The 27,561-nt window shown below is 40.6% G+C and overlaps 1 protein-coding gene across 3 annotated transcripts in view; it reads left to right on the top strand.

Annotated features, from left to right (window-relative positions):
* The window catches only part of LOC122554210 (dihydropyrimidine dehydrogenase [NADP(+)]-like), a 735,384-nt gene that overhangs the window by 112,105 nt on the left and 595,718 nt on the right, over positions 1-27,561 (top strand). For all 3 annotated transcript variants that reach the window (XM_043698867.1, XM_043698868.1, XM_043698869.1), the window contains exon 2: positions 22,658-22,768. In XM_043698867.1, coding sequence (XP_043554802.1) covers positions 22,658-22,768 — 111 coding nt within the window. The remainder of the gene's footprint in view (positions 1-22,657; positions 22,769-27,561) is intronic.

The following is a 27,561-nucleotide window of genomic DNA, read 5'->3' as shown; positions in this document are numbered from 1 at the left end:
AGCAAAATGGCAGTTGTAACATTTCAAAATCCATTCTGAATAGAGGGTAGTCTCAATTAACCGCTGCAAGTGTCAACATGAAATGTTACCATAGTGGCTATAGAATGCAGTCAGGAACATTTATTCATAAACTATGCGTTGTTCGAGTTTAATCCATAAGCATTGTCGAATACCACAAGAATAGGAAATGGAGTAAATCAGATTGCAGTAGTAAGATGACATAAACCACTTCTTTTTTAATTTTTATGGTATTAATTCCAAGCAGAAAAGATTGAAAGAAGGAAGGTCTTGCGTAAGTTTTGAAGTCTATAGGAAAGAAGGATTAGGAGGTGTATGACTTTTATTCTTGTGTGAGAATGAATGAAAGATCCGGAAGAACATTTTGGTTACTTAGAAATTAGCAAACCTTAGGATGACCAACCCAGCTTAATTGGCCTGGAGTCCTCAGGAATTGGAGATCAGTTTCCAGGACTCTGTTGTGTGCTATCCTGGAGAAAAAAAAAATCATAGGAACATGAAAAAATGTATTTATTCTCATTTTCAATATTTTGAAATATTCACAAAAATTAAAACAATGTTGTTTATCTGTTGGTTAAGCATCATCCAATTGGGTAATTAACCTTTTCACTTTCTGATCAGTATTGGATGGCTTACAGCTGCAAGGATGGATGTGTTGGTTGACTCATGTCTGGTTTGTGGGGTAAAATCATGTGATGAAATCTCTCAGGATACATTAATTCAGTTAGTAGCCGTAACATGTCTCCAAATTGCAAATATTTAGCTTTTGCTTACTTTTGCAAAACCGAAGCTTGATATAGAAGCCTGTTATAATTAAGTGGCTTACAATTTCATATAGGAGTACTGAAAAAAGCAATGTATACCAAGCAGCAAAAAAAATCAATAATTAGTTACCCTAAATTTAACAGCCATTGCAATCAACAGTGGATCTATGTTTATCATATTAAAGACCTTTGCTGCATTAACTTAGATTTATTATTTTTCATTTTTCATGCCAATATTTTACTCTATTCAGAAATATTGAATGCAGCTACTGTTTTAACACATATTAATCTTGAAGTGTATTGTAGACTTATTTTTAATCTTGCTGTGCATTTTAAAATTACTGGATGTACATTTTTGTTAACAATTTATCGAAACTTATTTAAAACCCAAATGTCAATGTGATGGTTGTTGCAGGAAAGGCTCAACATTGGACACAGTGTGTTGATCGTTTCACAAACATAAAATAGACAATCTGAACATCCTTCCTATTAAATTTGAGCTCAGTTTAACAGTACATTTTGAGAAAGCACGACTTTTTCGAATTCTGTAACCACCAGTTTGTTATATATTTTGCCTGCATGAAAGAAAGAATCGCATTCATTAGTGGGTACGTCTTGCCAGCGGTGCAATGGTGAGGGGAAATCAGTTTTAACCAGAAGTGGTTGTTCCTCGCAACCGCCAGTTTATAGGATTCCTGATCAGGAAAGGGAGATGACACGGGTGCATTGGCTTCCCACCAAATTCCAGCAGCAATTTGGGAATGTACTGTAAGGCCATGTATAGAGAACCCCTGGACGTCTGCGCAGCTCTCCCGAGTTAACCTCAGTGGAGCCCCAGTCCTGCTCAGGACAAAAGGCACAAAGGTAATTGATCCCAAAGGGATCACTTTGCTCTTTGGGAATTAATAACTTTTCTTTAAATTTTGAACTGTCTTTCTGCAGATGGCAGCAAATAATCTATTACTGAGGCTGCAGGGGTGGGGGAGTGGGGATCACATCACTTTTCTATAAAAATAACCAAATAGCAAATGAAGAACTCCAACCCAATCTTAACAGTAATAGGGTCATTCTAGTCAGTGCTGGAAGCACTGCAGCTGAATTTGTACACATTCCTTTCAATTATTCTTGTCTGTGCTGTTTCTCATTCTACCAGTTGATGGTGTATCTCTGGGGAAGTATAGGCATTCTCCATTGCATTTCAAATTGGAGCACATTTATAAGCTGTTTTAATTTACCATTTGTAAAATTTAGCCTCTGAAACAGAAAGGAATAATTAAATGATGCATTTTGTGATTTCAACTGAGTAATTCAGTCCCACAGGAAAAGAACCAGTGTCGTACCTACCCTCCAAATTTGTGTTCTTCACCACTCCTCTGATCAAAGCTATTATCCTCTGGACCCAGTGTCACAGACAATGGCAGGAATTTCATATGGGTACTCTAACAGTATCCACCTACCAGAGTGTTAGGGTGAGTCCATTTGCACCATCCCTGGAAACCATGACTCGATTTTAACATTATGTTGATTGTTAAGTGAATTATTCAGTAGTGACTTCTGAGGAATAGTGTCCTGCTATCCAGGTGCTATCGATCAATCAGAGTTGCCAGTGGATTTCGTCACCCACCACAGAATCACGGATTCCAGTCTTCAGATGACTTCTACTCCACTTGGTATTGAAGAGGGAGATAGCACGGGGCAGGGTGACACTAGGCACATGGACACACAAGATGGCCACTGAGCTATCAGTTGACCAACGTGACACACAAGATGGCCACCGGATCATAATATGGAGAGAAACAGCAGACCAGATACAGACACTGCCTCGGGCCACCAGAATGCCAACACAATGCACACACAACCCAGTTGATTAGTTTAAGGCGGGTGTGGGAGAGAATACACATGAGTAATGAACACTCTGCCTACCAAAGTGTCTGGGTCCAGCCAACACCTCTTATAGAAATGCTAATGGCTTGATACTGACTCAATACGAAATGCAAATAGCCAGGGCTGTGGTAATTGTCCTTCTCAGGAAAAGTGATTAGAGCCCATTACTACAGCAATAGATTTCTGTGCAGGCATTGAAACTGACAAAGTGATTGAAGCTGTCCTTGATAATGGTTGTGGCACTTGTTTAGAAGGAAGCTGTTCAGCTTCAGTTCCACTGGGGTCACTCAGCTCTTGACTTTGTTATAGCCTCAGAGAAAGAAGCTGAACTCCAGAGATGAGGTGAGAGTTACTGTACTTGACATTCGCGCCAATTTGGAGGGAATGTTTTAGATTGCCACTTTATTCTTGGACTCTTCCAAGCTTTGGTTAGCTCTAGATTTGACTTTGCCAATGCCCTGTGCCCATTTACCATATTTTAGCCTCAATAAACTTGAAGTCATCCAGAAGTTCATTGCTCATGACTCAACTTGCACCAAATCCTGGTCAATATGCTGACTAACATAATTGCCTCCTGGTCAGACAATTCCTTGATTCCAAACTTACCCTCCTTGTTTTCGAATTCCATCAAGATGTCACCCTTCCTTTATTTTTTCTATTTGTTCCAGCCCTCTAACCTTTCTGAGATGGTTGGACTTCTCTAACTCTGGACTCTTCAGGATCCCCAATTTCAATCGTCCCACTATTCAGTGTTGCTTAATTTTTAGGCTCCCGACTATGCTTTCTACACTTCTCTACCATTCTACATCACCCTATTCTTTAGTTACCCTTCAAATGCTACCTCTTTAACCAAACGTTTGATCAATTGATCTATTATCTCTTCTTCTGATTCAGTGTTTTATATTGAGCTTGTGAAGGAAAGTGGGACATTTTATTACATCAAAGGTACTATCTAAATATAAATTGCTATTGCTGAAGGATTGTAATTCTCCCTCAATAAAACTATCTGCCACACAACTGAATATTCTTGAAGGTATTTTGAAGTTTTGTTAATACTTAGTTATAGGGCAAAATGTTTAAATAGTTAATTACCTGTACTTCAAAACAATGTTGATGTGTGAAAGCTGGGAGCAGAAATTTCTTATTTGATTTATAGACATACGTGTAAAATGTTCCATGACTATTATTTTTGTATTGTTTATGACACTTTAATTAATTCATGGATTGCATATCCCATGCAGTTATGCAATAAAATATATGCTTCCCTTTTGGCTAAAATCAATGAGCTTTTATAAAACTGTGATGCAATGTTGAACCATGTACAACAAATTGCTTTTACATTGAGAAGAGATTGTGAATGCTGGAAAATTCTGCCTGGACTTTTAAAATGGATATCACGTCATCTGCTCACTTTTAAACTAAAAGTTCGAGTCAACTTTAGTGGCCTTCACAACTGTACCATCCATAATTTTGCCTTTTGATTAACTGTTGACAACTAAATGTATTAAGAGGGAAAACTGGTTTGCAGACTTTGAGAAGGCTGAGTCATAAATCAGATATGGAAATTTTATTTTTCACCATTTACTAATTTTTGAGGGAATAATCGCAGGCTTAACAATATCGCTGTGCTGAGCAATCACTTGGAATATAATGACTCTTTGTCTTTATACTTCAGTATGAACAGTGTTTCAAGAGGAGTTTGTGTTAATATATCAGCCTGACCAGATCTCATCAAACCATTTCATTTCAACAAAATACTTCCTCAGAAATACTTAACTGTTAAATTGTACTATAAAATCTACAGTACAAGTTGTACTCTGCTATATTCCTTTCTGTGGTCAGCATTTGTATCAATTTTAATATTATTTATGAGCCATTATAGTTAAGAGACATTAAAGGCACTTGGAGATTTTACTTGCATACCAAATTACCATTTTTTAATAACTGTTCAGTTTTAAAAGAACTTTAAATTACTATTCTCTGACAGATGACAACAATGCCACAATAATTTACACTTTTAAAATTTCAATATATTTTAACTCCTGTACCTACCTTTACCTAAAAATATGTTTCTGCATTAAGGTGCACTGAATAATTTGGCAAAAAGGTGGATGAAATTTCATTATGCAGGAAAATTAACAAATTTTTTTTCATTACTTATTCCGATTTCAATCTTTTTTCCCCACAAGATAATACTCTTTAGGATGCCAGCAAGAGGCCATAAGCAAATAAAGTAGTTGCATTTTCACTGTTGCCCTAAAAGCTGAAGTCACCTTTTTCATGTCATTGGAGAAATTGAAACAATTAGCTACGATAAAATGAAATTTCTATGCTGTTAGATGCCTGGTGGTTATTTCAAATCCCTGTTTGAGCTTTGAAATAATCTTACTCATTGTATTAATCTTCTTACCCAGAGTGTTATGATGTCAAGGCCCCCTGATGCGTGCCTTCTATTTTCTGTTAACCTTTTTAAAAGAAAAATGACAAGTTGCCCTTTTCTGCTCATGATTTGTTGTCGCGGTGTAGCCTTGCACTCTAACTGTATAGGCATGTACATTATTTCTGTCTATGCTTTAAGGGCAAAATGTTTGTCCACATTGACGTCCTCTGCAAAAATCCAGGACTGAAAGTTAATTAATAACATCATACAGTGAAAGAAAAAACTTTCATTTATATTGTACTTTTCAACATCCACAGGATGTTGCAAAACACTTTACATTCAATTAATTACATATTTTTGAAGTATAGTCAATTTGGGACTATAGCAATATAATCATAACTAGATAATCAGGTTTTGTGATGTTGGGTAATGAATATTGGTTAGGAAACCGAGGATAACCCATTGCTATCCTTTGAAACAGCAACAATGCTGTTCTTTGAAGCAGCATTCTGTGTCTGCTCTTGAGGTCTTGCTTTATTAAGGGACAGGAATTCTGATCTTGCAGCATTCTGTCAGTACTCCATTGCAGCATCAACCTAGGTTTTTTTGCCCCTGTTCAAGGCTATGGAATGGCTTTTCACACTACAATCTATTGACTTAGAGGCAAATGTCTGCACCATGACACAGTAATGAGAATGATGGCAGGGCACGATGGTGACAGGAGAGATGTATGACAAGTTGCATAATTTAAATACACATTATGTTTTGTACCTGCTGTCAGAAAGAACACACCTTGTCTGGAATTTTGTTGAATTTTATTGATAGAAAGAAACAAAACAACTTTTGTTTTTAAAAGGCAGGCATATGCACAATAATTATTATTTATCTTCTAATTAATGAAATATTGAGCTAAAATAAGACATATAATCTTATCTTTTGTTACATTATTGTTACAGTTCAGACTTTGTTTCAACAATATGTCAGAATAATTCCAGAATACTGTGTTAAATATTTATGAATTGGTATCCCATGGAGTAATTTCAAAATCCTTGTTTTTCTAGCACCCCGAACTCTTGGCTCTGGTTCATATATGTTAATCAATTACTTTCGCAAATCAGCCATATGTTATCTGTCATTTAGATTAGGATATCCACAGGCTGTAGTCAAAATTCAGGCCTGGAAATGTTTTGAAATTCATCTCCTGCAAAAAAATAAATTACATTTTCTGTTATGTTCGAGAGAATTTTTAACCTAGCTGCCCGGTGGGGAACCAGTACCATCTGATCAGTTGCCCATTTGTACTCCATCCAAATTACTTTATACAGACGACAATCAAAACTCAAAGTAGGCAAGGTACAAAGCAGGCATCTGATTGGATCCTACCAGTTTCCTGCTAAAGTTCCTTTTATTCACTCTTGGGATGAGGGAAGCTTTGGCTAGGCCAGCATTCAATGCCGATCAAGCAGTTAGAGGTAATTGAGTCATAGAGATGTACAGCATGGAAACAGAGCCTTCAGTCCAATCTGTCCATGCCGACCAGATATCCCAACCCAATCTAGTCCCACCTGCCAGCACGAAAATACCTTGTCTATTTACCCTATCCAAGCCCCTCATAATTTTGTAAACCTCTATAAGGTCACCCCTCAGCCTCCGACGCTACAAGGCTGTGGGTTTGGAGTCATATGTGGACTAGGTCAGGTCAGGACATCAGATTTCCTTCCCGAAAGGACATTAGTGAATCAGATGGGTTCACAATTTGCAGTGGCCTGGTTATTTCATTCCAGATTTTTCTTCAATTTAATTCAAATTTTAACATCCTTAGAAATTTGGACTCTGTTCCGTTACCCTAATGCACTTCTATCATGTGATCTTCCTGCAAAGGAAGTTAGACAATACTTTTCACTATGTCTCAATACATGTGACAGTAATCAATAAAGTCAAACATTGAAACATAGAAAACAGGAGGAGGAATAAGCAACTGGCCTTTCAAGCCTGCTCCACCATTCAATATAACGGTGGCTGATCATTCAGCTCAGTACCTTGTCTCATCTTCTCCTCAGACCCTCTGATCCTTTTAGCCCTAAGAACTATATCTAACTTCTTTCAAAAATACAGTATTCAATGTTTTTGCCTTGACTGTTTTCTGTGGCAGAGAATTCCATAGGCTCGCCACTCCCTTCCTGAAAGAACTTCCCCTCACCTCCATTCTAACTGACCTTGAATCACAGTCACTAGTGAAATGAGGATGATCACCAGTTTGATAAAATGGAATGGTTTGGTAAGCCCGTTCAAAGGAGCAGTTAAGAGTTGATTACAAAGGGGTGGGACTGGATTCATGTATCAGCCAGACAAGGGAAGGTTCCCTTTCCACATTAATACAATAAATTTTACAGTTACTAGATTTTTTAAAAAATCTCCAGCTTTTTTTAAAAGCCAAGATTACATTTCCAACCAGCAAATTGTGATTTGAATTCTCCAAGCTTGATTTTCCCGGTTGGTGAGTGATCTGATGTCATATTCAATTCGAGATTGGAAGTGGCTCTTGTAGGATATGGCTCACTGTATCCCTGGAGAATTCTGTTTAGAATCCACCGGTTGAAAGCCCATTCTAATGAAGAATGGTGCAAGTGTGAGTCTTGTGATGATGTTGAACTGGCAGCCCCATCGGGAGAGGCTGTAGGTTACAAAGAGCTTCCTCAAAACAAAGCTCTCTGCAAGGCTGGACTGAAGGATAGGTATGGCCAGTTACTTGCACCTTGGATAACCAGGGAAGTTATGATCTTGGTCAAAACGTAGAAGGAAGCATATTTAAGGTATCGGAGAATGGGAACTGACAAAGCTGTTGAAGCATATAAGGAAAGTATGAAAGAACTTAAGGAAAGAATTAGAAGGGCCAAAAGGGGTCATGAAAAATCATCAGCAAACAGGATTAAGGAGAATCCCAAGGCTTTTTATACATATATAAAAAGCAAGAGGGCAGCCAGGGAAAGGGTTGGCCTACTCAGACACAAGGGAGGGAATCTATGTAAGGAGCCAAAATGGGTGAGGTCCTAAATGAATACTTTCTATCAGTATTTACCAAAGAGAAGGAATTGGAGGAGGATGATCTCAGGGAAGGGAATGTTGAATTTCTAAGCCACGTTGCCATTAGAAAGAAAGAGGTGCTGTGCATCTTAGAAAAGTGTTAACATAGATCCCATCAACACCCGGGGGCTTAACCATCTCAGAATATTGAGGGAGGCAAAGGAACAAATTGCTGAAGTGTTGACAGACATCTTTGTATCCTATTTGGCCTCCGATAAGGTCCAAGACAATTAGAGAATAGCCAATGTTGTCCCACTGTTTGAAAAGAATAACAGGGATAATCCAGAAATTAGAGTCATACAGTCATACAGATATATAGCACGGAAACAGACCCTTTGGTCCAACTCATCCGTGCTGAACAGATATCCCAACCTAATCTAGTCCCATTTGCTAGCACTTGCCCCATATCCCTCCAAACCTTTCATATTCATATACCCATCCAGATGCCTTTTAACTACTGTAATTATATCAGACTCCACCACTTCCTTTGGCAGCTCATTCCATGCACACTAAACCCTCTGTGTGAAAAAATTGCCCCATAGGTCCCTTTTATATCTTTCCCCTCTTATCCCTAAACCTATGCCCTCTAGTTCTGGACTCTCCCACCCCAGGGAAAATACATTGTCTATTTACTTTATCCATGCCCCCTCTTGATTTTATAAACCTCTGTGAGGTGGCCCCAACGCTCCAGGGAAAACAGCCCCAGACTATTCAACCTCTCCCTACAGTTCAAACCCTCCAACTCTGGTAACATCCTTGTAAGTCTTTTCTGAATCCTTTCAAGTTTCACCATATCCTTCCAATTGTAGAGAGATCAGAATTGCTCACAATATTCCAAAAGTGGCCGAACCAATGTCCTGTACAGCCACAACATGACCTCCCAATTCCTACACGCAATGCTCTGACCAATAAGGGAAAGCATACCAAACACTTTCTTCACTATCCTATCTACCTGTGACTCAACTTTCAAGAAACCGTGAACCTGCACTCCAAGGTCTCTTTGATCAGCAACACTGTCCAGGACCTTCCGATATGGAGGACATTAAAAAAAGAGGGGTTTCTGGTAAATATGCCTGGTGGAGGCAGAAACCCTCATAAGATTTAGGAAATATTTTGATGTGCACTTGTGATGCCAGGGCTATAGGACAAGGGCTGGAATGTGGGATTGGAATGGGGAGGTGGTTGTTTCTGATTGGAGGGGTAATCGATGGGCCGAAGAATCTTTTCCTACACTGTGGATCTCTGGCGATTCAATGTCCTTCAAACTCTTTGGTCCCATTGATTGCACAGTTGCGGAAAATGAGGCTGATGGAATTATCCTGGGAGGGGATTGTGGGAAGAGAGCCCTCCTCCAGTGGAGGGAGTGTTCAGGTGTCCTGCAATGGTTTGGGACGGGGGGAGAGGATGGAAAGTGAGGGAGGGCTGTTTATGGGATGAAACCATCTTCCAACCAGAGATGGAAGCCTGTGAGTTTTACATCGGTCGTAGGGAAATTACTGGATAAGATTCTCAGGGACAAGGACTGATTAGCGATACCATAGTTTTGTGCGGAGGTAGTCATGCCTCACTAACTTGATACTGTTTTTTAAGCAGGTGACCAAGGTGATCGATGAGGGAAAAGTGGTTGATGTTGTCTACATGGACTTCAGTAAAGACTCTGACAAGGTCATACATGGCAGACTGGTACAAAAGGTGAAGTCACATGATTTCAGGGGTGAGCTAGCAAGATAGCTACAGAACTGGCTTAGTCATATGAGACAGAGGGTAGCACTGGAAGGATGCTTTTTGGAATGTGGGGCTGTGACTAGTGGTGTTCCACAGGGATTAGTGCTGGGACCTCTGCTGTTCCTGATCTATGTAAATGATTTGGAGGAAAACATAGCTGGTCCAATTAGTAAGCTTTTGTGCGACACAAAGCTTGTTGGAAATGCTTATAGTGAGGAAGATTATCAAGTAAACTGGAGGATATAGATCAGTTGGAGACATGGGCAGAAAAATGGCAAATGGAGTTTAATCTGGACAAATGTGAGGTGATATGTTTTGGAAGGTCAAGTAAAAGTGGAAATTATACAGTGAATGGCAGAGCCCTTCAGAGTATTGACATGCAGAGGGATATGGGTGTGCAGGACTACAGGTCACTGAAGGTGGCAGTGCAGGTAGATAACCTAGTAAAAAAAGCCTATGGCATAGTTGCCTTCATTGGAAAGGGTATTCAGTATAAAGATAGACAAGGTATGCTGCAGCTTTACAGAATTTTAGTTAGGCCACACTTGGAATATTGCATACAGTTCTGGTCACTGTACTACCAGAAGGATTTTGATGCTTTGGAGGGAGTACAGAAAAGGTTTACCAGGATGTTGGGGGGACTTTAGCTATGAAAAAGTTTTGGGTAGACTGGCTTTGTTTTCACTGGAACGTAGAAGGTTGAGAGGCGACCAGATAAAAGTTTATAAGATTGTGCAAGGCATGGATAAAGTGGAAAGTATGAGGCTTTTTCCCAGTGTGGAGGGGACGTAGATTCAAGGTGGAGGAGGGGAAGTTGACTGTGTTGAGATGATCCCTTGAAAGTATTGTTTTTCTCCCTGGATTCCATCCCTTCACTGCTGTGCAGCTGGGAGCTTATCTCTAAGCTGTTGTCCCCATCCTGATGGTGGTGTAAGGGGTGGGAGTGGGGCTAGTTTTACACTCGGAAAACCTTAGCAATGCCTTCATCCAGCCTCAAGTGGATCCCTACTTGAGTTAATTGGCCATCATGCCTTACTGAGCAAGGACAGGATACTGCAGAATACTGCATAGGACTGCTGTGAAAACCCAGTTTTTCTGAGGCATTAATGCTTGGATATGTCGAAAGAACCAATCCTCGATCTTAGGGATCTCTGGATCTCTGTGTCCAACGCCTTGGAGAAAGAATTCGTCAGATCTCTGACCTGACATACTACTTTCAAAGTATTTCATAGAATCCCAATAGTGTGGAAACAGGCCATTCAACCCATTGAGTCCACGCTGACACTATGAAGAGCAACCCACTCCTATAATCCTGCATTTCCTGTGGCTAACCCACTGAGCCTGTACATCCCTGGACACTATAGGCATTTTACCATGGCCAATCCACCTAACCTGCACATCTTTGAATTATGGGCACAAACCAGAATGGTGGAAACCCATGCAGAGAAAGTGCAAACTCCACACAGACAGTCACCCAGGGCTGGAATCGAACCCAGATCCCTCTCTTTGTGTGGCAGCAGTGCTAGCCAGTGTGCGGGCCTAACTGATCTCTCACTGACTGGGATATCATCAAGATTTCCAAGTGACGCCCTTTTTTTTAATAAAGGAACATTCACTTCCTTAACTTCTTTCATGTGCTAAGGTGAATGAATTGAAGTGCCAATGCTGTCATAATGGGGAATAGAGTGAAAAGTGGTAGGAAGCCAGTGTGCACTCTTGCTTGTCCCCAGTCCTGATAACAGTAGAGGGTTTGCAGCAGGGATGGCTATTCAGCTGTTACATCACCAATCAAATTCGTATCACGGTTGAAATGAAGAAGAGATGAACCGATAGTGTAGGCAGTATGGGCAGTGCCAGAAGAGAAACCAGCCCTGATTAGAATGGGTGGAGTTGTCTGAGTAAGGCAGGGTGAGTTTGGTTGTGTGGGAAGAGTTAAATTCTCTCAAAGTGTCATTTAATCAGTATCCTGACACCATCCTTCCCTCTTCGGGATTTGACCCGGATTGGTTTGGAGATGAGCAGGGCATTCCTGTGCAGCTGTCAGGAAAGTAATTAAAATATTTGAGTCACTCATTAAGTTGTGTTTTAACCAGGGATTCTGGCTTCAGCAGCTCGTGGAACTATTTCTCAAGCTGACAGTGAGTTGCCAGGGACAGGCAGGAATGCCTTTTTTTTATATTCACGCTGGATTCACTAAGGCTTTTAACCATTTGAAATTGAAGAACTGTATCCAGGTGAGAGTCTCACAGCACCCTTTTTGCAGAGAATGTTTGCGTTGCATGACAACCGATAGCCTACTTGTTGCAAGTCAATCCAGCACTTCACTCACCCTCAGCTGCCCTTCCATTTTACGCTTCTCTCCTAAGAGAAAATAAGAGCAGCAACAACATGAACAACAACAGAGCCAGTCACTGCAGCTGTACAGTCAGCAGCAGCTGCCTTCTCCTCAGCTACCTGTCCCTCCATTAGGTAGAGGGATGGAAACACAGCTCCAAGGAGACAAGATTCCCAGAATAGTATCTATTGGCTGATGATTGGCTCCCTTGACTTTTTTTTAATATTCATTCACAGAATGAGGGCATCACTTAGCATTCAGTGCCCATCCATAATTGCTCAGAGGGCAGTTAAGAGTCAACCACATTGCTGTGGGTCTGGAGTCACATGTAGGCCAGACCAGGTAAGGGTCGCAGACTTCCTTCCGTAAAGGATTTAGTGAACCTCATTGGTTTTTCCCTGACGGTGGATTCACGGTCATCGTTAGACACTTAATTCCAGATTCTTATTGAATTCACCAGCTGCCTTGGGTGAATTCGAACTTGAGTGCCCAGATCATTACCTGGGTCTCAGGACTAACCGTTCAGTGATAATTACAAGGAAGGCCTCCCCCACAATTAATATGTCTGCACCAGTACCTCAGGAAGCTCAGGCTTTCATGACAGGCCGTTGCTGACACCTGCAGTCTCCTGAAACAAGACCTCCTTCCCTGTACTCATGTTGGGGTTCTGCAGTATCAGAAATTAAGCTGAGCTTGTGATAGTCTTCAGTTTGATGTAAATAATTCCTTATTCAAAAATGAATAAAATGTAACTTATTCCTTATTCAAAAATGTAACTTAGGTCAAGTTAAGTGTCACCAGAAACTACCACCAACTGAGTGGCAGCCCCCTCCCCTCACCTGTGCCTGCCTCTCTAAAGGTGGACACTCTCAACTGGAAGGGCTAAAAGACCAGAGAAGTGAATGGCTGCAATGGGTTGAGTGATATCAGGGAAGGAGAAAGTGAGGACTGCAGATGCTGGAGGTCAGAGTCAAAAAGTATAGTGCTGGAAAAGCACAGTTGGCCAGGTAGCAACCCAGGAGCAGGAGAGTCGACATTTCAAGCATAAACTCATCATCACAAATTCTTAATGAACAGCTCATGCTTGTAACATCGATTCTCCTGCTCCTCAGATGCTGTCTGACTGGCTGTGCTTTACCAGCACCACACTTTTTGACTGATAGCAGGGAAGGACAATAACTGTAGAGGCATGTGTATAAAAGGTTAAGAGGCCCGGGTTAAATGTTTAGGTGGGGTTGACTCATGCCTGGAAAGAGTAAAATGAGTAAGTTGAGTTAGCCTGATGAATGCTGTGTAAGAGAGTGGTGGGGAGATCAGACTATGGGGGTCTTGCCATCTGAATGTGAGATGCTACTTTACATTCATGCCATCGTGAAGTGGTTAACCTCTTGGTATGGTCTCCAGATATGGGAGACCACACTCTGTCTGACTTCTTTAGCCATTCCAAATATGTCTGCTAAACTGAAGATGGAAATTTTTTCTTCTATCCATAGGAAAGCTCAACTGACTGTAGTCCTTCAGAACCTATAGCAGGACCTCCAGGTTAGACTGAGACAACTTGGAAGAGAGAAGTCCAAGAAACAGCCTTCCCAGCCCTCTCTTTGATATCTATGATTTCTCCAGCCTCTGGAAATGATGTGGAGGTGCCAGTGTTGGACTGGGGTGGAGAAGATCAGAAGTCACGCGACACCAGGTTATAGTCCAACAAATTTATTTGAAATCACAAGCTTTCGGAGCGCTGTTTCTTCATCAGGTGAAGTCTTGCCTTCACCTCACGAAGAAGCAGCATTCCAAAAGCTTGTGATTTCAAATCAACCTGTTGGACTATTACCTGGTGTTGTGTGACTCCTAGCCTCAGAAAAGGCATGTTTGCTTGAACCATTGTAGTCACTGCCATAGTTTTTTTAATTAGGAATCCTGTTCTCCCTTCCTGATTGATTTGGAAATTTGGAGATGGGATGCTAATGCTGTTGCTTAGCTTAAGAGACACAGGGGCTTGCTACTTACTGGGATCTCAAGTGCAGAAGCTTTAATATATGACAACAGAGCCAGTTTTCACCAAAAATACCTTAACAGCCATACTCTGATCAGGGGAACTGTTTGAATATGTTGGATGAAGAATGAATGTTGAGGAGCTCCCTTTATTCATTTTTGAATAAGGAATTTTTTACATCAAACTGAAGAGGACTATCACAAGCTCAGCTTAATTTCTGATACTGCAGAACCCCAACATGAGCTCAGATTCATGAGCAGTGAGGATATTTTACATATCTGTCTCTCCTTCGGCTCCATTATCACTGTCTTTGACTTCTGCTCCAGGCACCCTCACAATCTGTCCCACTGGCTCCTCTCTTCTGTTTACAGCATAAAGTCCACTTTTTTCCAGCTCCTTTCAGTTCTGACGAAGAGTCATACTGGGCTCAAAATGTTAACAGTTTCTCTCTCCACAAATGCTGCTGGGCCTGCAGAGTTTCTCCAGTCCTTTCTGTTTTTATTTTGGTTTCATAAACGCCTAACTCAGACGCATGGATACCACTTTTCGCCTCAAACAACTCGTTGGACCGAACCCCAAAATGTTCATTAAATGTTTTCTGATTGAGTTTCCACAAAATACGCATTTTCTTTCTGTAGTGCTGTCTATGTAAATGTTTAAACTATAACTTCATAGTGTCATGCAGTTCAGAAACAAACCCCTTTGGTCAATCTAGTTCATGCTGCCCACAATCCCAAACTAGTCACATATGCCTGTGCTTTGCCTTTATCCCTCCAAAATTTCTTATTCATGTCCTTATCCAAATGCTGTTTAAATGTTGTGACTGTACCTGTATCCACCACTTCCCCTGGAAGCCCATTCCACACACGAACCATTCTCTCAGGTCTATTTTTAAAAAGCTTTCCCCTCTCACTTTAAAAATATGCTCCCTAATCCTGAAATCCCCCGCCCTAGGGAAAAGACATCTTATCCATCCCCTCATGATTTTTAAGAACCTCCTATGCTGTAGTGAAAATGTCCCAGCTTATCCAGCCTCTCTCTATAACTCAAACCCTCCATTCATTGCAATATCCTAGTAAATCTCTTCTGAACTTCCTCCAGTTTAATAATATTCTTCATATAATATGGCAAACAGAACTGGGCACAGTATTTCAGAACATGCTCACCAATGTCCTCTGTGACACCAACATAATGTCCCGACTTCTAAAGTTAAAGGTCAGAGCAATGAAGGCAAGCGTGCCAAATTCTTCTTAACAATCCTATTTATATGTGACATAAACTTCAAAGAATTATATACCTGAACCCCTAGATCTCTCTGTTCTACAATTTTAATATCTTAACTGATGAAACCTAACAGCTGAAGGTAAATAAATACAATAAAGTTTATTTATCTACATTTGGTTTTGTCATCATTGTATCCAAACTCCCCCACCTTACACCCACGGTAAACTTGAGCTTGTCCAAAGCTCTCTGTTTAGTTCGCAACTTGCAACTTCTACTCACCATCAAGCTGTGTTTATAAACTTCAACGTCCTTCATGTTCATCGATGCTGCGATTTAAAAATTTCTGTCTTTGTTTTCAAACCTTTCCATGGTCTCATCCCCTTCAATGCCTCAGCTCAAGCTTTGAATTCCCTCCTGATATCCTTTTATTCCCATTTTTGTTGATACTTGAAACCCATGCCTTTGACAAACTTTTTTTGGGATGTGCCTTGGGATGTTTTGCTCAGCTGAAAGCTGTCTAGAAATACAAGTTATTGTTTTCATCACTGCTTGCAGTGAAGCAAATGTCTTTACCATGGTAAAAAATAGTGCTCCTTGAAGTGATGCAGTTCACTCTGCCTATGTTGGAAACAAAGGCTGACAGTTGCATTAATTTATACAACAGGAACTGGAAGGATCATATTCTCATGAAGCTACCATGCACAAAGGTCTTCTAAACAGACATTATACTGCATACATCAACCTCAGAACAGCATGTTGTATAGCATGTTATTCAGCCAGCAAGCCTGAGTTACACTGCTCAGTGCACATCACATTAAACTTGCTGAGTATAGAGCTTGAATACATGGGTAGAAGTCAGTTTCCTCAGACAGCTCATTTTTAATGTTATATGAGCAGAGGCAGGCGACATAGTTCCTGCTATAACTTAAAGACTCAAAGTAAGTTGATAAATTTCCCTGGAGGCTTAATGTGTTTTTAAAATATGGTTTTCCAAATGGCTAGAGCTGTATTAGCTGTACTGTGACTGTGTGAGCAAGAGATGGTGTGAAGCTACATTTAGGACGATATCCTAAACTTTTGATCAATGTATTTGGAAATAATGCTGCTAACTTGACTTCTGTGTAATACTGTCAAACTCTTTTTGGTCATTTGTACTCATTAGGTCTTCACAGCATAATAGCTGGTTGGGTCATGGGGTCCTGGAGAAGCGTGGTGTGTGCAGAAACAGGAGCTGTGCCTATTTTGGGCAGAAAGCTACCTCCAATGGGAATTTGTTCAGATGTTCACATGGAGAAATTCTTAACTAATATGGAGGTCATCGGGGGAACGAATAGACTGAGGTCACACCCCAGTCCAACACCGGCATCTCCAAATTGAGATCAGATGAAGAACGGGTTTCTTTACAGTCCCCATATGAGCCATCACTGGAGCTGCCTGTTAGCCGGGAGAGGTCTGTTGAACTTGTATAATATGAGAGCAGGAGGACTAGCACCTGGGGCACAGCCATCTCTTGCTTCCTCACTTCTGACCTGGATCTAATGTTGGAGGCCATGAGCGAGATGTTGGTTTCCCAGAGGGAGGCTGGAGGAGACAAGGTTATAATGCAGCTGGGATGCCTCTCTGCTCAGCACCACCACCCCCTTCCTCTAATCCCACCTCTCTTCTCACCTACTGCTCTTCCTGAAACAAGATGTTCCCTTCTGGGGGCTTAATGTCTCCAACTTCTATACCTCTCTGAAAAGCCATATGATAGACAGCAGAGGAGGCCATTATAAGGATAGAGACCCTTGCACGTGGGTTTCTGAGAGTGCCACCTGGCCAGAGCCAGGCACCAGAATTGCATCCTCAGATGTTGTGTGACCTGCTAAATGGTTGGCACGCTGAGCAGGTTGCATTGCCTCTGAGGGATTAGTAGCCATTTCTTAAATGAAGATCTGAAGCAGTGTTGACCATTAAAGAATGAAGGAGTAATGGCAGTTGCTAGGAAAACAAGTACACACATGGAAGGCACTCTTTTAGGAGCAGTCTAGATTGATGTTGAAAGGATGGGAGCCCTTCCTGCTGATGGATCTCGCTGGCCAGTTGCTGGGTGCTTTGATATTCACCAACTGATGATGCCTTTGCACTTGAGAAAATACAGCAATTGCAGTGTAACCCAAGCCATTTTTTTTCCCTGAGAGGCCATGTCTATTGTGAAATGAATGCACCTTTGTAAGAATGTTTCAGTGACCAATGCGATACATTGGTATGCGATTGTGGTTCACAGCCAGAAATAGAGGTTCAAGACTCGAATGACATTAATAGTCACTTAGAAGGCATGGCAAACAGTGCTCCGATCTGCAGGCTCTGTAGCAATGAGGACACAGGTATCTGTGACCGTCTGCCTGAAGAGATGCAGTCTGCTGAGGCACTGGATCGCGGACATTTCCAGGTGGCTTTGTCTCCATCGGCCGGCCTTTTTGAGGATATGGTCTCTGTTGCCCTCCTGCCTCTTTTTCTCTCCATCATCTCCTTTTATGCAGAGTTCTGCCCTTCCTGCAAAGAGTGATGGACTTGACTGCCACAGGGTCCAAAATTTAACAATAGTGCCCCCAATGACCATTCTATAATCCAGGTTCTTCAGGAGAATTGGTAAATCTCCCACAAAAATGCAAAGAAGCTTTTTTCGTAATGTTTTAAGCAGTCAACTTGCCGAATGACAGGTGAACTGTTGGCGAGAGGCAGTGGAGATCAGGGCCATTTGGATGGCTGGGCCTTAAATGAGTGAAGCATTAAGCAACTGACTGATGTAGCTCCTGAACATCTGAAGAAGAGTCATACTGGGTTAGAAATGTTAACTGTCTTTTTCTCTCCACATAGATGCTGCCAGACTTGCTGAGTTTCTCCAATAGTCTCTGCATTTGCTTCAGATTTCCAAAATCTGCAGCATTTTACTTTTCTCGTGCTGTGGCTTGCTGGATTCAGGTCACTGAACAGCAACAAAGTCAGTCTGGGTGCATCTTCATTGAGTGGAGGGAGCAGAGATGACTGAAAAGAGGCAGGTGAGGTGAAATAAATCTGGGGCAGTGAACATAATCTGATATAATTTACCTTGCAGTTTGAGAGGGAGAAGCTGGAATCAAATGTAACGGTATTCCTATTGAATAAAGGTAATTACAAAGACATGAGGGAGCAGCTGGATAGGGTTGATTGAAAGAGAGCCCAGCAGGGAAGATAGTGGAGCAGTAATGGAAGGAAAATCTCAGGTGAGTTTGGCAGACCCAGGACAAATTCATCCCAAGAAGATTAAACTTACTAAAGCGAGGACAGGGCAACCATGGCTAACAAGTGAGGTCATCAACAGCATAAAAGCAAAAGAAAAAGCATACAACATAGTGAAGATGAGTGGAATCCACATGATTAGGATCCTATATGGGTATTTTAAAACCAACAGAGAATAACTAAAAGAACGATAAGGGGGGGAGAAGATGAATTATGCTAGCAACATAAAAAGGAGAGTTTTTTTTAGACATCTAAAAGGTAAGAGAGAGGTGAGAAGAGACATTGGTTCATAGAATTCCTACAGTACGGAAAGAGGCCATTTGGTTGGCCGACCAAATCTGCACCAACCCTCTGGAGGACATCCCATCCAGACCCAACACAAGAAGTGGCGGAGGAACTGAGTAGGTACTTTGTATCAGTTTTCGCTGTGCATGACACCGGCAGCATACCAGAATTTCAGGATGTCAGGGGGCAGAGGTAAGTGTTAGATTTCTTGGAGAAGGTAATGGGCAAGTTAGAAAAAGGAAAGTCTGTGATTTCTTTGAATTTCTGAAGAAGTGCCACACAGGAAGTTGCTAATAAGAAAAGAGTCCATGGTGTCAGGGGCAAGGTACTGGCATGGATTGAGGATGAGGTAAAAACAATGACTGCAGATGCTGGAAACCAGATTCTGGATCAATGGTGCTGGAAGAGCACAGCAGTTCAGGCAGCATCGAGGAGCTTCAGCAAAATCGACGTTTCGGGCAAAAGCCCTTCATCAGGAAGAGCTTTTGCCCGAAACGTCGATTTTGCTGAAGCTCCTGGATTGAGGATGAGTTGACTGACAGAAGGCAGAAAGTGGGAAAAGAGGGGTCTTTTTCAGGTTGGCAGCTGGTGACTAGTGGAGTTCCACAGGGGTCTGCATTGGGACCATAATTACTCATGTCATACATAATAAATCCTGGATGGAAGAATTTAAAGTACTGTTGCTAAGTTTGCAGAAGACACAATGATAGGTGGAAGGACAGGTAGTGTTGAGGAAGTGGTGAGGCTGCAGAAAAACTTGGACAGGCTAGGAGAGTGGGCAAAGAAGTTGCAGATAGAATACAATGTGAGGTTATGTACTTTGGTCAGAAGAATAGAGTCGTTGGCTATTTTCTAAATGGGTAAAGGCTTCGCAAATCAGAAGCACAAAGAGACTTGGGAGTCCGAGTTTAGGATTCTCTTAAGATGAAGATGAAGATGCAGGTTCAGTTGGCAGTTAGGAAGGTAAATGCAATTTCAAGAGGGCGAGAATACGAGAGCAGAGGTATACTGTTAAAGCTATATAAGATTCTGATCAGACCACTTATGGCAAATTGTGAGGAGTTTTGAATCCAGTATCTAAGAAAGGATGTGCTCATGTTAGAAGGGGTTCTCAGGAGCTTTACAAAAATGATCCCAAAGAATGAATGGTTTGTCATTTGAGGAGTGGTTAGAAGGGTTTAGAAGGAGGAGAGAAGATTTAATTGAAACTTACAAAATACTGAGAGGCTCAGATAGCGTGGACGTGAAGAAGATGTTTCCACTTGTAGGATTGACTAAGACCCAAGAACTGAGATGAGGAAGAATTTCTTCAGCCAGAGAGTGATAAATCTGTGGAAATCATTGCTGCAGACGGCAAGTCAATGACTGCATATAAGGCAGATAACTAGCTGCTTGATTGGCAAGAGGTGTGGGGAGAAGGCAGGAGAATGGAGTTGAGAAACATATCAGCTATGAACGAATGGCAGAATGAATCCAATGGGCCAAATGACTTATTCTGTTTCGATATCTTATTGTCTTATGATTTCATACACTGTTTATGTGTTAGCCGGAGAAGCACTGCTGATTTTTCTGGCTTTGGTTTTCCACAAAAATAATTTCACTCATTAACATTTTGAGAGTCACCGCTTGTTGGTTGACAGGTACTACTGAAGGGAATGTCGATACTGTGCTCCCTTCACAAAAGGGTGAGTTATGTTTTTTGGGGTCTCACTTACATAATAGGATTCTAATTTTGTTAGATTCATGAGGTATCCCTCTTGAGTTAGTCTATTACTTAGAGACATAGAGTCGTGTAGCACGAAAACAGATTTGTCCATGCTGACCAGATAGCCCAGCCCAATCTCATCCCACCTGCCAGCACCAGGCCCATACTCTTCTAAACCCTTCCTATTCATATACCCATCCAGATGCCTTTTAAATGTTGTAATTCTACTGGCCTCCACCACTTCCTCTGGTAGCTCACTCCATACATGTACCACCTTCTGCGTGAAAAAGTTGCCCTTTAGGTCTCTTTTATCTCTTTCCTCTCTCACCCTAAACCTATGCCCTCTAGTTCAGGACTCCCACACCCCAGGGAAAAAACTTTGTCTGTTTATCCTATCTATGCTCCTCATGATTTTATAAACTTCGATTAGGTCACCTCTCAGCCTCCGACGCTCCAGGAAAAAGAGCCCTAGCCTATTTGTGGGCGGCAAAGTGGCTCAATGGTTAGCACTGCTGCCTCATAGCACCAGAGACCTGGGTTCAATTCCCGCCTCAGGAATGTGGAGTTTGCACATTGTCTGCGTGGGTTTCCTCCGGGTGCTGTGGTTTCCTCCCACAATCCAAAGATGTGCAGGTTAGGTGAATTGGCCATGCTAAATTGCCCGTAGTGTTAGGTGAAAGGGTAAATGTAGGGGAATGGGTCTGGGTGGGTTGCTCTTCGGAGGGTCGGTGTAGACTTGTTGGGCCGAAGGGCTTGTTTCCACCCTGTAAGTAATCTAATCTATTCAACCTCTCCCTATAGCTCAAATTTTCCAACCCTGACAACATTTTTGTAAACCTTTTCCGAACCCTTTCAAGTTTCACAACACCCTTCCCATAGGAAGGAGACCAGAATTTCCTGCAATATTCCAACAGTGGCCTAACCAATGTCCTGTATAACTGCAACATGACCTCCCAACTCCTGTACTCATTACTCAGACCAACAAAGGAAAGCTTACTAAACGCCTTCTTCACTATCCTATCTGTGACTCCACTTTCAAGGAGCTATGAACCTGAACTCCAAGGTCTCTTTGTTCAGCAACACTCCCCAGGACCTTACCATTAAGTATACAAGTCCTGCTAAGATTTGCTTTCCCAAAATGCAGCATCTCGCATTTATCTAAATTAAACTCCATCTGCCACTTCTCAGCCCATTGGCCAATCTGGTCAAAATCCTGTTGTAATCTGTGGTAACCTTCGCTGTCCACTACACCTCCAATTTTGGTGTCATCTTCAAACTTACTAACTATAACTCTTATGCTCCCATCCAAATCATTTTTATAATTAACGAAAAGTAGTGGACCCAGCACTGATCCTTGTGGCATTTCAACATTCTTTTAAACCAATAGCCAGGATGATGACTGAATGCTTGAAAAGCAACTGTAATTCAATTGTTTAGATTTGAATTCAACTTGTGGGATTCCATGGGATAGAGGAAGTTAGGATTTGCCAAGTTGGAGAGTTAGTTCTGGTTATTCGATCAATTTTAGTCATCTTGTCATATTATTTATAAAATAAAAAATTTCAATTTTTTTACGGTTCGATAGCTTTCCTATTTCACTTCTTCGGGGAAAGTTCTTAATTGACTTCTTGTTGTCAGATTGTAGGTTTATGACCAGTTGCACACTGGAGCATCTGAAGATCCCAGTTATCTCAAAATGTTTAAACAAAGATAAGATTTCAGTTTTGGAACTTCTCGTAGAAGCAAATGCAGTGCATAAAAATTTTGAAGAAACCTCTGGAAGCAATTTACAGAGTGATTGTTTCAAATACATTTTTATTTCTTGTGATTTTAAAATTTGTTTTGAAGATGCTAAGACCTAAGCAAAAGGTTGGTTCTGAATTTGGATCACTGCTGAAAGTGATCAATTGGTACATGAATAGAGTTAACTTGTACAATTAATTTTACCATCTTTCAAATGGGAAACTATGCTAATACAGGCATTTTATTTTACCATTAGAATATACTCTCACTAAATCCACGTGTGAAGACTTGTGCATCTCTGCGATCGACAGCAACTACAAAATTGGACAAAACTCATTGGAAACGCAATGCTATTAAAAATTGCTCAGTAAGTACAGCTTCCAAAAGTCAATTGAATGTTTCACATCTGTTAAATTGCTATATTGAATCAAAGGGAATGTATTTGTACATATTATTCAAGGGATGTGTGATATTAGGACACATAGGAAATAGTTTGCACTTTCATTTTAAATTCATAACTATTATGTAAATTGGATTAGGTTCTTGAATTTACTTGTCTGCATTAGTTTGATTTGTTTTGTATTGAAATTTATGCAGTGATAATAATAAAAATAACCGATTAAAAAATGGTTCATAATTGGCTATTATGAGTACTAACACTAATTGTCAAACAACTATTGATTATATCTACTTCTCATATAAAAACTGTGGCTTTTGAACAATAGAGCTGAATTTTATCAGCCATCCAGTGGTGGGAAAGCAGGCGGATATGGTGTACCTGCCACTCGCTTCTCCATCACTATAATTTTATGAGAGTGGTTAATTAATATCCAAAACATCTAACTTTCTGGTCCATTGTTGAAAGCCACCTCCCTTGATCTAATTGCAGCATTAATGATCCTGTTGCACCCCCAGTGTGCAGACCTGCTGGCCTCTGATTAGCTGTCAGCTCTATGAACTTGGGGATCCCTTCTGGAGATAGACCAACATTTTGCCCTATGCTAATTAAAAGATCTTTCCCTCAATTTTATCTAGATTACCTTTAACATTTTGTTATGAAAATTAAGTTTATGATCAATGCATTTTAGATTATGTGTTAATTTTAAGAGCTAAAGTTTAACTTTAGGAAATAGGTTAAATGCACTTGACGCATCTTTAATTCTATTATACTGAAGGTTGGGGTCAAATGGGTTTAAAAGGACTAATATCTAGAATGATAGGACTGAATTATACAGTTTTTGGACAACTCCGAGTTGTGTTGAGGTTTTTTTGAAGGGTTACTCACTTGCAAGGATTAGTGAGTTTTTCTTTTCACCGTCTTTTTTCCAAATTCATTGCATTTACCACTTACCCGATCCCAGTGGTGTCTCTCATGTCCAATTCTGGCTCCATTTACCATAAATTCTTCCCAGAACAGCTCATCCCTCAAGGAACTTGCCAGAAACTCTTGCTTCCGTCCTACCTTTAAAAGCCTGCTGCGCACCTGGGCAAGCAAGGTTTGTCCAGAACTGCCCTGCATGATTCTGGACATTGTCTATGGACATAGCAAACAGTGGGACATTGACCCTAAATGTCAGGCAGGGACCTGAAAGTCCTTCTGGATGGGGGGATGCAGAGTTGAGACATCCTCTTTCCCAAGGACTAGCAGTGGAGGCTATGATACCAGACTATGACAATCTGGAGCAAGATTGCGACTTGGCTTAGTGCACTCTCAGCTATATGGAGGAATGCCAGCACTGTAGGAGGAAAGTATAAATGCCGCTAAATGCTCTGACACCTCTATACCTATGGTACTGTTGCCATCTCCTAGCAAGGCTCATGCCCTAACATTAAATAAAGATCTGCAGATGCTGGAGATCTGAAACAAAACAGAAACAGAAATGGCTGGAGAAGCTCAGCAGGTTTGGCAGCATCTGCGAAGAGAAAACAGTGTTAACGTTTTGAGTTCAGTGTCCCTTCAGAACAGGGTCTTCCGTTCACATACACCAGGCATTTATGGCAGAAGAAGCCTCTGGGAGTCATTGATAGCATTGCACCATTAACAGTAGAGTGAAAGAAACCCACAAACGTGATGCAGCTGAGAAAGATGTTGTGTATGTAGGTTTGCTCGCTGAGCTGGAAGGGTCATTTCCAGACGTTTTGTTACCCTACTAAGTAACATCTTCAAAGGGCCACAGGCGAAGCAATGCTGAAAATTCCTGCTCTCTATTTATATGTTTGGGTTTCATATAAATAGAGAGCAGGAATTTTCAGCATTGCTTCTCCTGAGGCCCACTGAAGATGTTACCTAGTCGGGTAACAAAACGTCTGGAAATGAACCTTCCAGCTCAGTGAGAAAACCTACATCCAAAACCTCAACCTGAGCTACAAGTATTCTCAAAACTTGCTGAGAAAGATGTAAATGTAAAGAAATTCAACAGCAATTTGATTAAACTAGCTGTTTTATAAATACTAAAATTGTACCCATAATTAGGTATTTGGGAATAGTCTCAGTAGTCCTGGGGAACTTGGACCTGAGAGAAGAGATTGAGTTACCAAGCTAAAAGCAGTCATTGTAGCAGTCCAAGCTGCTTTTGAGGGAAACTGAAGACAGATCTTTGAAAGTGAAAAATTAGAATGCCCTGTAAAGGAGAGAAGATTTTAATGAAATTTGGTGACTCATTAGTCTCACTGATGTCTAGGTGCAATCTATCTTGATTATGTTTGCACTTATGAGTAAAGTCAGTGGGGTACTTGACCAGTTTGTTTGCTACTAATATTTACATTTTATCAGTTCCGATTGTTAGAATGCCTCTTTGTATGTAGATATATAGTTGATTGTTATACTGTTCTAAGTTTTAGTTAAAGTTTACTTTGTTTGTCAAAGCCATGGAATCTTGTGACATTATTTTCTTAGCAAATATCTGAGGCTTTGCACTTTGTCAACTTTAAATTTAAAAAGAATGATACTGCTCCCTAACCAGATTGTAACAAACATTTGCTGGTCTTGTCTGGGGCCGCAACAGTTTATATTGAGGTGTGGAGAAACCAAACTGAGCATAAAATCCAGCCCTTTAAGCCAGATAAGCTTTTAAATCATGGAGAAAAATGAAATACCCAAATGTGGTGATATTTGACCTTCTGTTCTAATATTATTTTGCCCGATTTGCAACTTCTCATATCTCTATTTGGTATTTTTCTCTCAATAGTAAACAAAATCTGCATATTAAATTGAAATAATCTTTAATTGGACATTACTGTTCACAGAGAGAAAACAAAATGGCCCAGCCATTTTGGTCATGAATATAACAGTGACACTTTTCAGCGCTCATTGTTACTAAAAAGTAAGTCAAATTTCAATTTCCTGTGAGCAAATGTCCTCAGTTGGATACACATCAGGACACTTCTGAAACTGCTCCTCCTGAAACTGCTTTATACCAATATCTCTCCCAAAGACTGGGCACTAAAACAGGTGTGTGGTTGTCCTTTCATGATAGATACCAGCTAAACTCTCTAGAGAACTATAGGCACTTTCATTCATGTAAATGTTTAATGGCATTATAAGTTTTAAGTACTGCTTATCAAGGTTTCTGTCACTGAAACTGATATTTATAAGTTTGAAATCTCATTCCATCAGATTTTATTTATTACTGATGATCTTTTTCTTTCTCTGCTTTATTTCTCAATTTCATTTTTTAAATCCTTATTCTCACCTTTATTAACTTACTTTTAGTTTGTTTTCTGCACATGATGTAATGGTGAATTAAATATTTAACTTACACTTCCTGGATGAGACACAAAATGCCTTACCATTAATCTTTAATCTGATTGATTAAGGTAGTATAGAGCTTGCCTCCTAACAAAGGTCCAGATCCCCTGTGGAAGACATTGCAGAGACAGGGATTTATAGAGCAGGTATGGTCTAATGTTATTATCACTAGATAATTAATCCAGAGATGCAGATAATGTTGTGGGAATATGAATTTGAATTCCGTTGTGGCAGATGGTGAAATTTGAACTCAATGAAAAATAAATCTGGAATTAAAAGCCTGATGATGGCGTGAAACCATTATTGGGGGAGGGTTTGGGGGAACCCTATCTGATTCACGAAGGAAATTTCTATCCATGCCTAGTGACACCCAAACCCATGAACAAATTTTAAAAAAGGATTGTAATTTCCATTGTAAATGCTCGTAGAATTCTGTGGTCTCTCGCGATTGACTGCACAATCTGTTCTGCTGGTCAAACATTAAGTTGCCTACCTCATCCCCTTACACTAATTGAGTACTATAATTCATGTAGCAACTAAGCTTAGAAATGGGGAAGTATATTCATTGATCTTGTGCAACTTAGTCACTTACACTGGAATTAAAATTGAAATAAGATGGATTTAAATTCCTGTTAATGGACTTTTTAAAATGTTGACATTAAATTCCAGTCTTTCTAGCCCAGTCATTAACTTAGTCTGTTTTAAATGGATTGTTGACTACTTTAAAAAAGTGCAGAAAGGAACTGATTGCCTTGTGCTAAGCAGAATGTGTAGAAGAAATCAAATGACAAACTGTCTGGAAGCTCAGTGTGCAATTATGTGTTACTTCTGATTTTGAACTTTAATATGATTTGCATTAGATTGTCATTGGCACTTGGTATCAAATATGCTGACAGAAAATTCATTTGTATATAGACACTCCAAACTGCCAATCTGAATTTCAAGAACATTAACAGCTCAGCTTCTGATAAACTAAGGATGAATGCATAGATTCAACTAGATGCATACTGAGGCATATTTGATCAGGAAGCTTAAAGTGATGGAACCCTTAGGGAGCAGTGACCAAAATATGATAGAATCCAACTGTAGATTGAGAGGGAAAATATGGTGGGATTAAAATTCATTAAAAGTAGCTGCAACGACATAGGGAGAAGCTGGATAGAGTTGATTGAAAGGAGAGCTGAAAATGTGTTGCTGGTAAAGCGCAGCAGGTCAGACAGCGTCCAAGGAGCAGGAGAATCGACGTTTCGGGCATGACCGCTTCTTCAGGAATGAGAAGAGTGTGCCAAACAGACTAAGATAAAAGGTAGGGAGGATGGACTTGGGGGAGGGGCGTTGGAAATTCAATAGGTGGAAGGAGGTTAAGGTGAGGGTGATAGGCCGGAGTGGGGGTGGGGGCGGAGAGGTCAGGA

The sequence above is a fragment of the Chiloscyllium plagiosum genome, chromosome 11 (assembly GCF_004010195.1).
Source record: "Chiloscyllium plagiosum isolate BGI_BamShark_2017 chromosome 11, ASM401019v2, whole genome shotgun sequence".
In the NCBI taxonomy this organism is placed as follows: domain Eukaryota; kingdom Metazoa; phylum Chordata; class Chondrichthyes; order Orectolobiformes; family Hemiscylliidae; genus Chiloscyllium; species Chiloscyllium plagiosum.
Note: the sequence above shows the minus strand (reverse complement) of the source record. Positions and strands in the feature narration are given on the sequence as shown.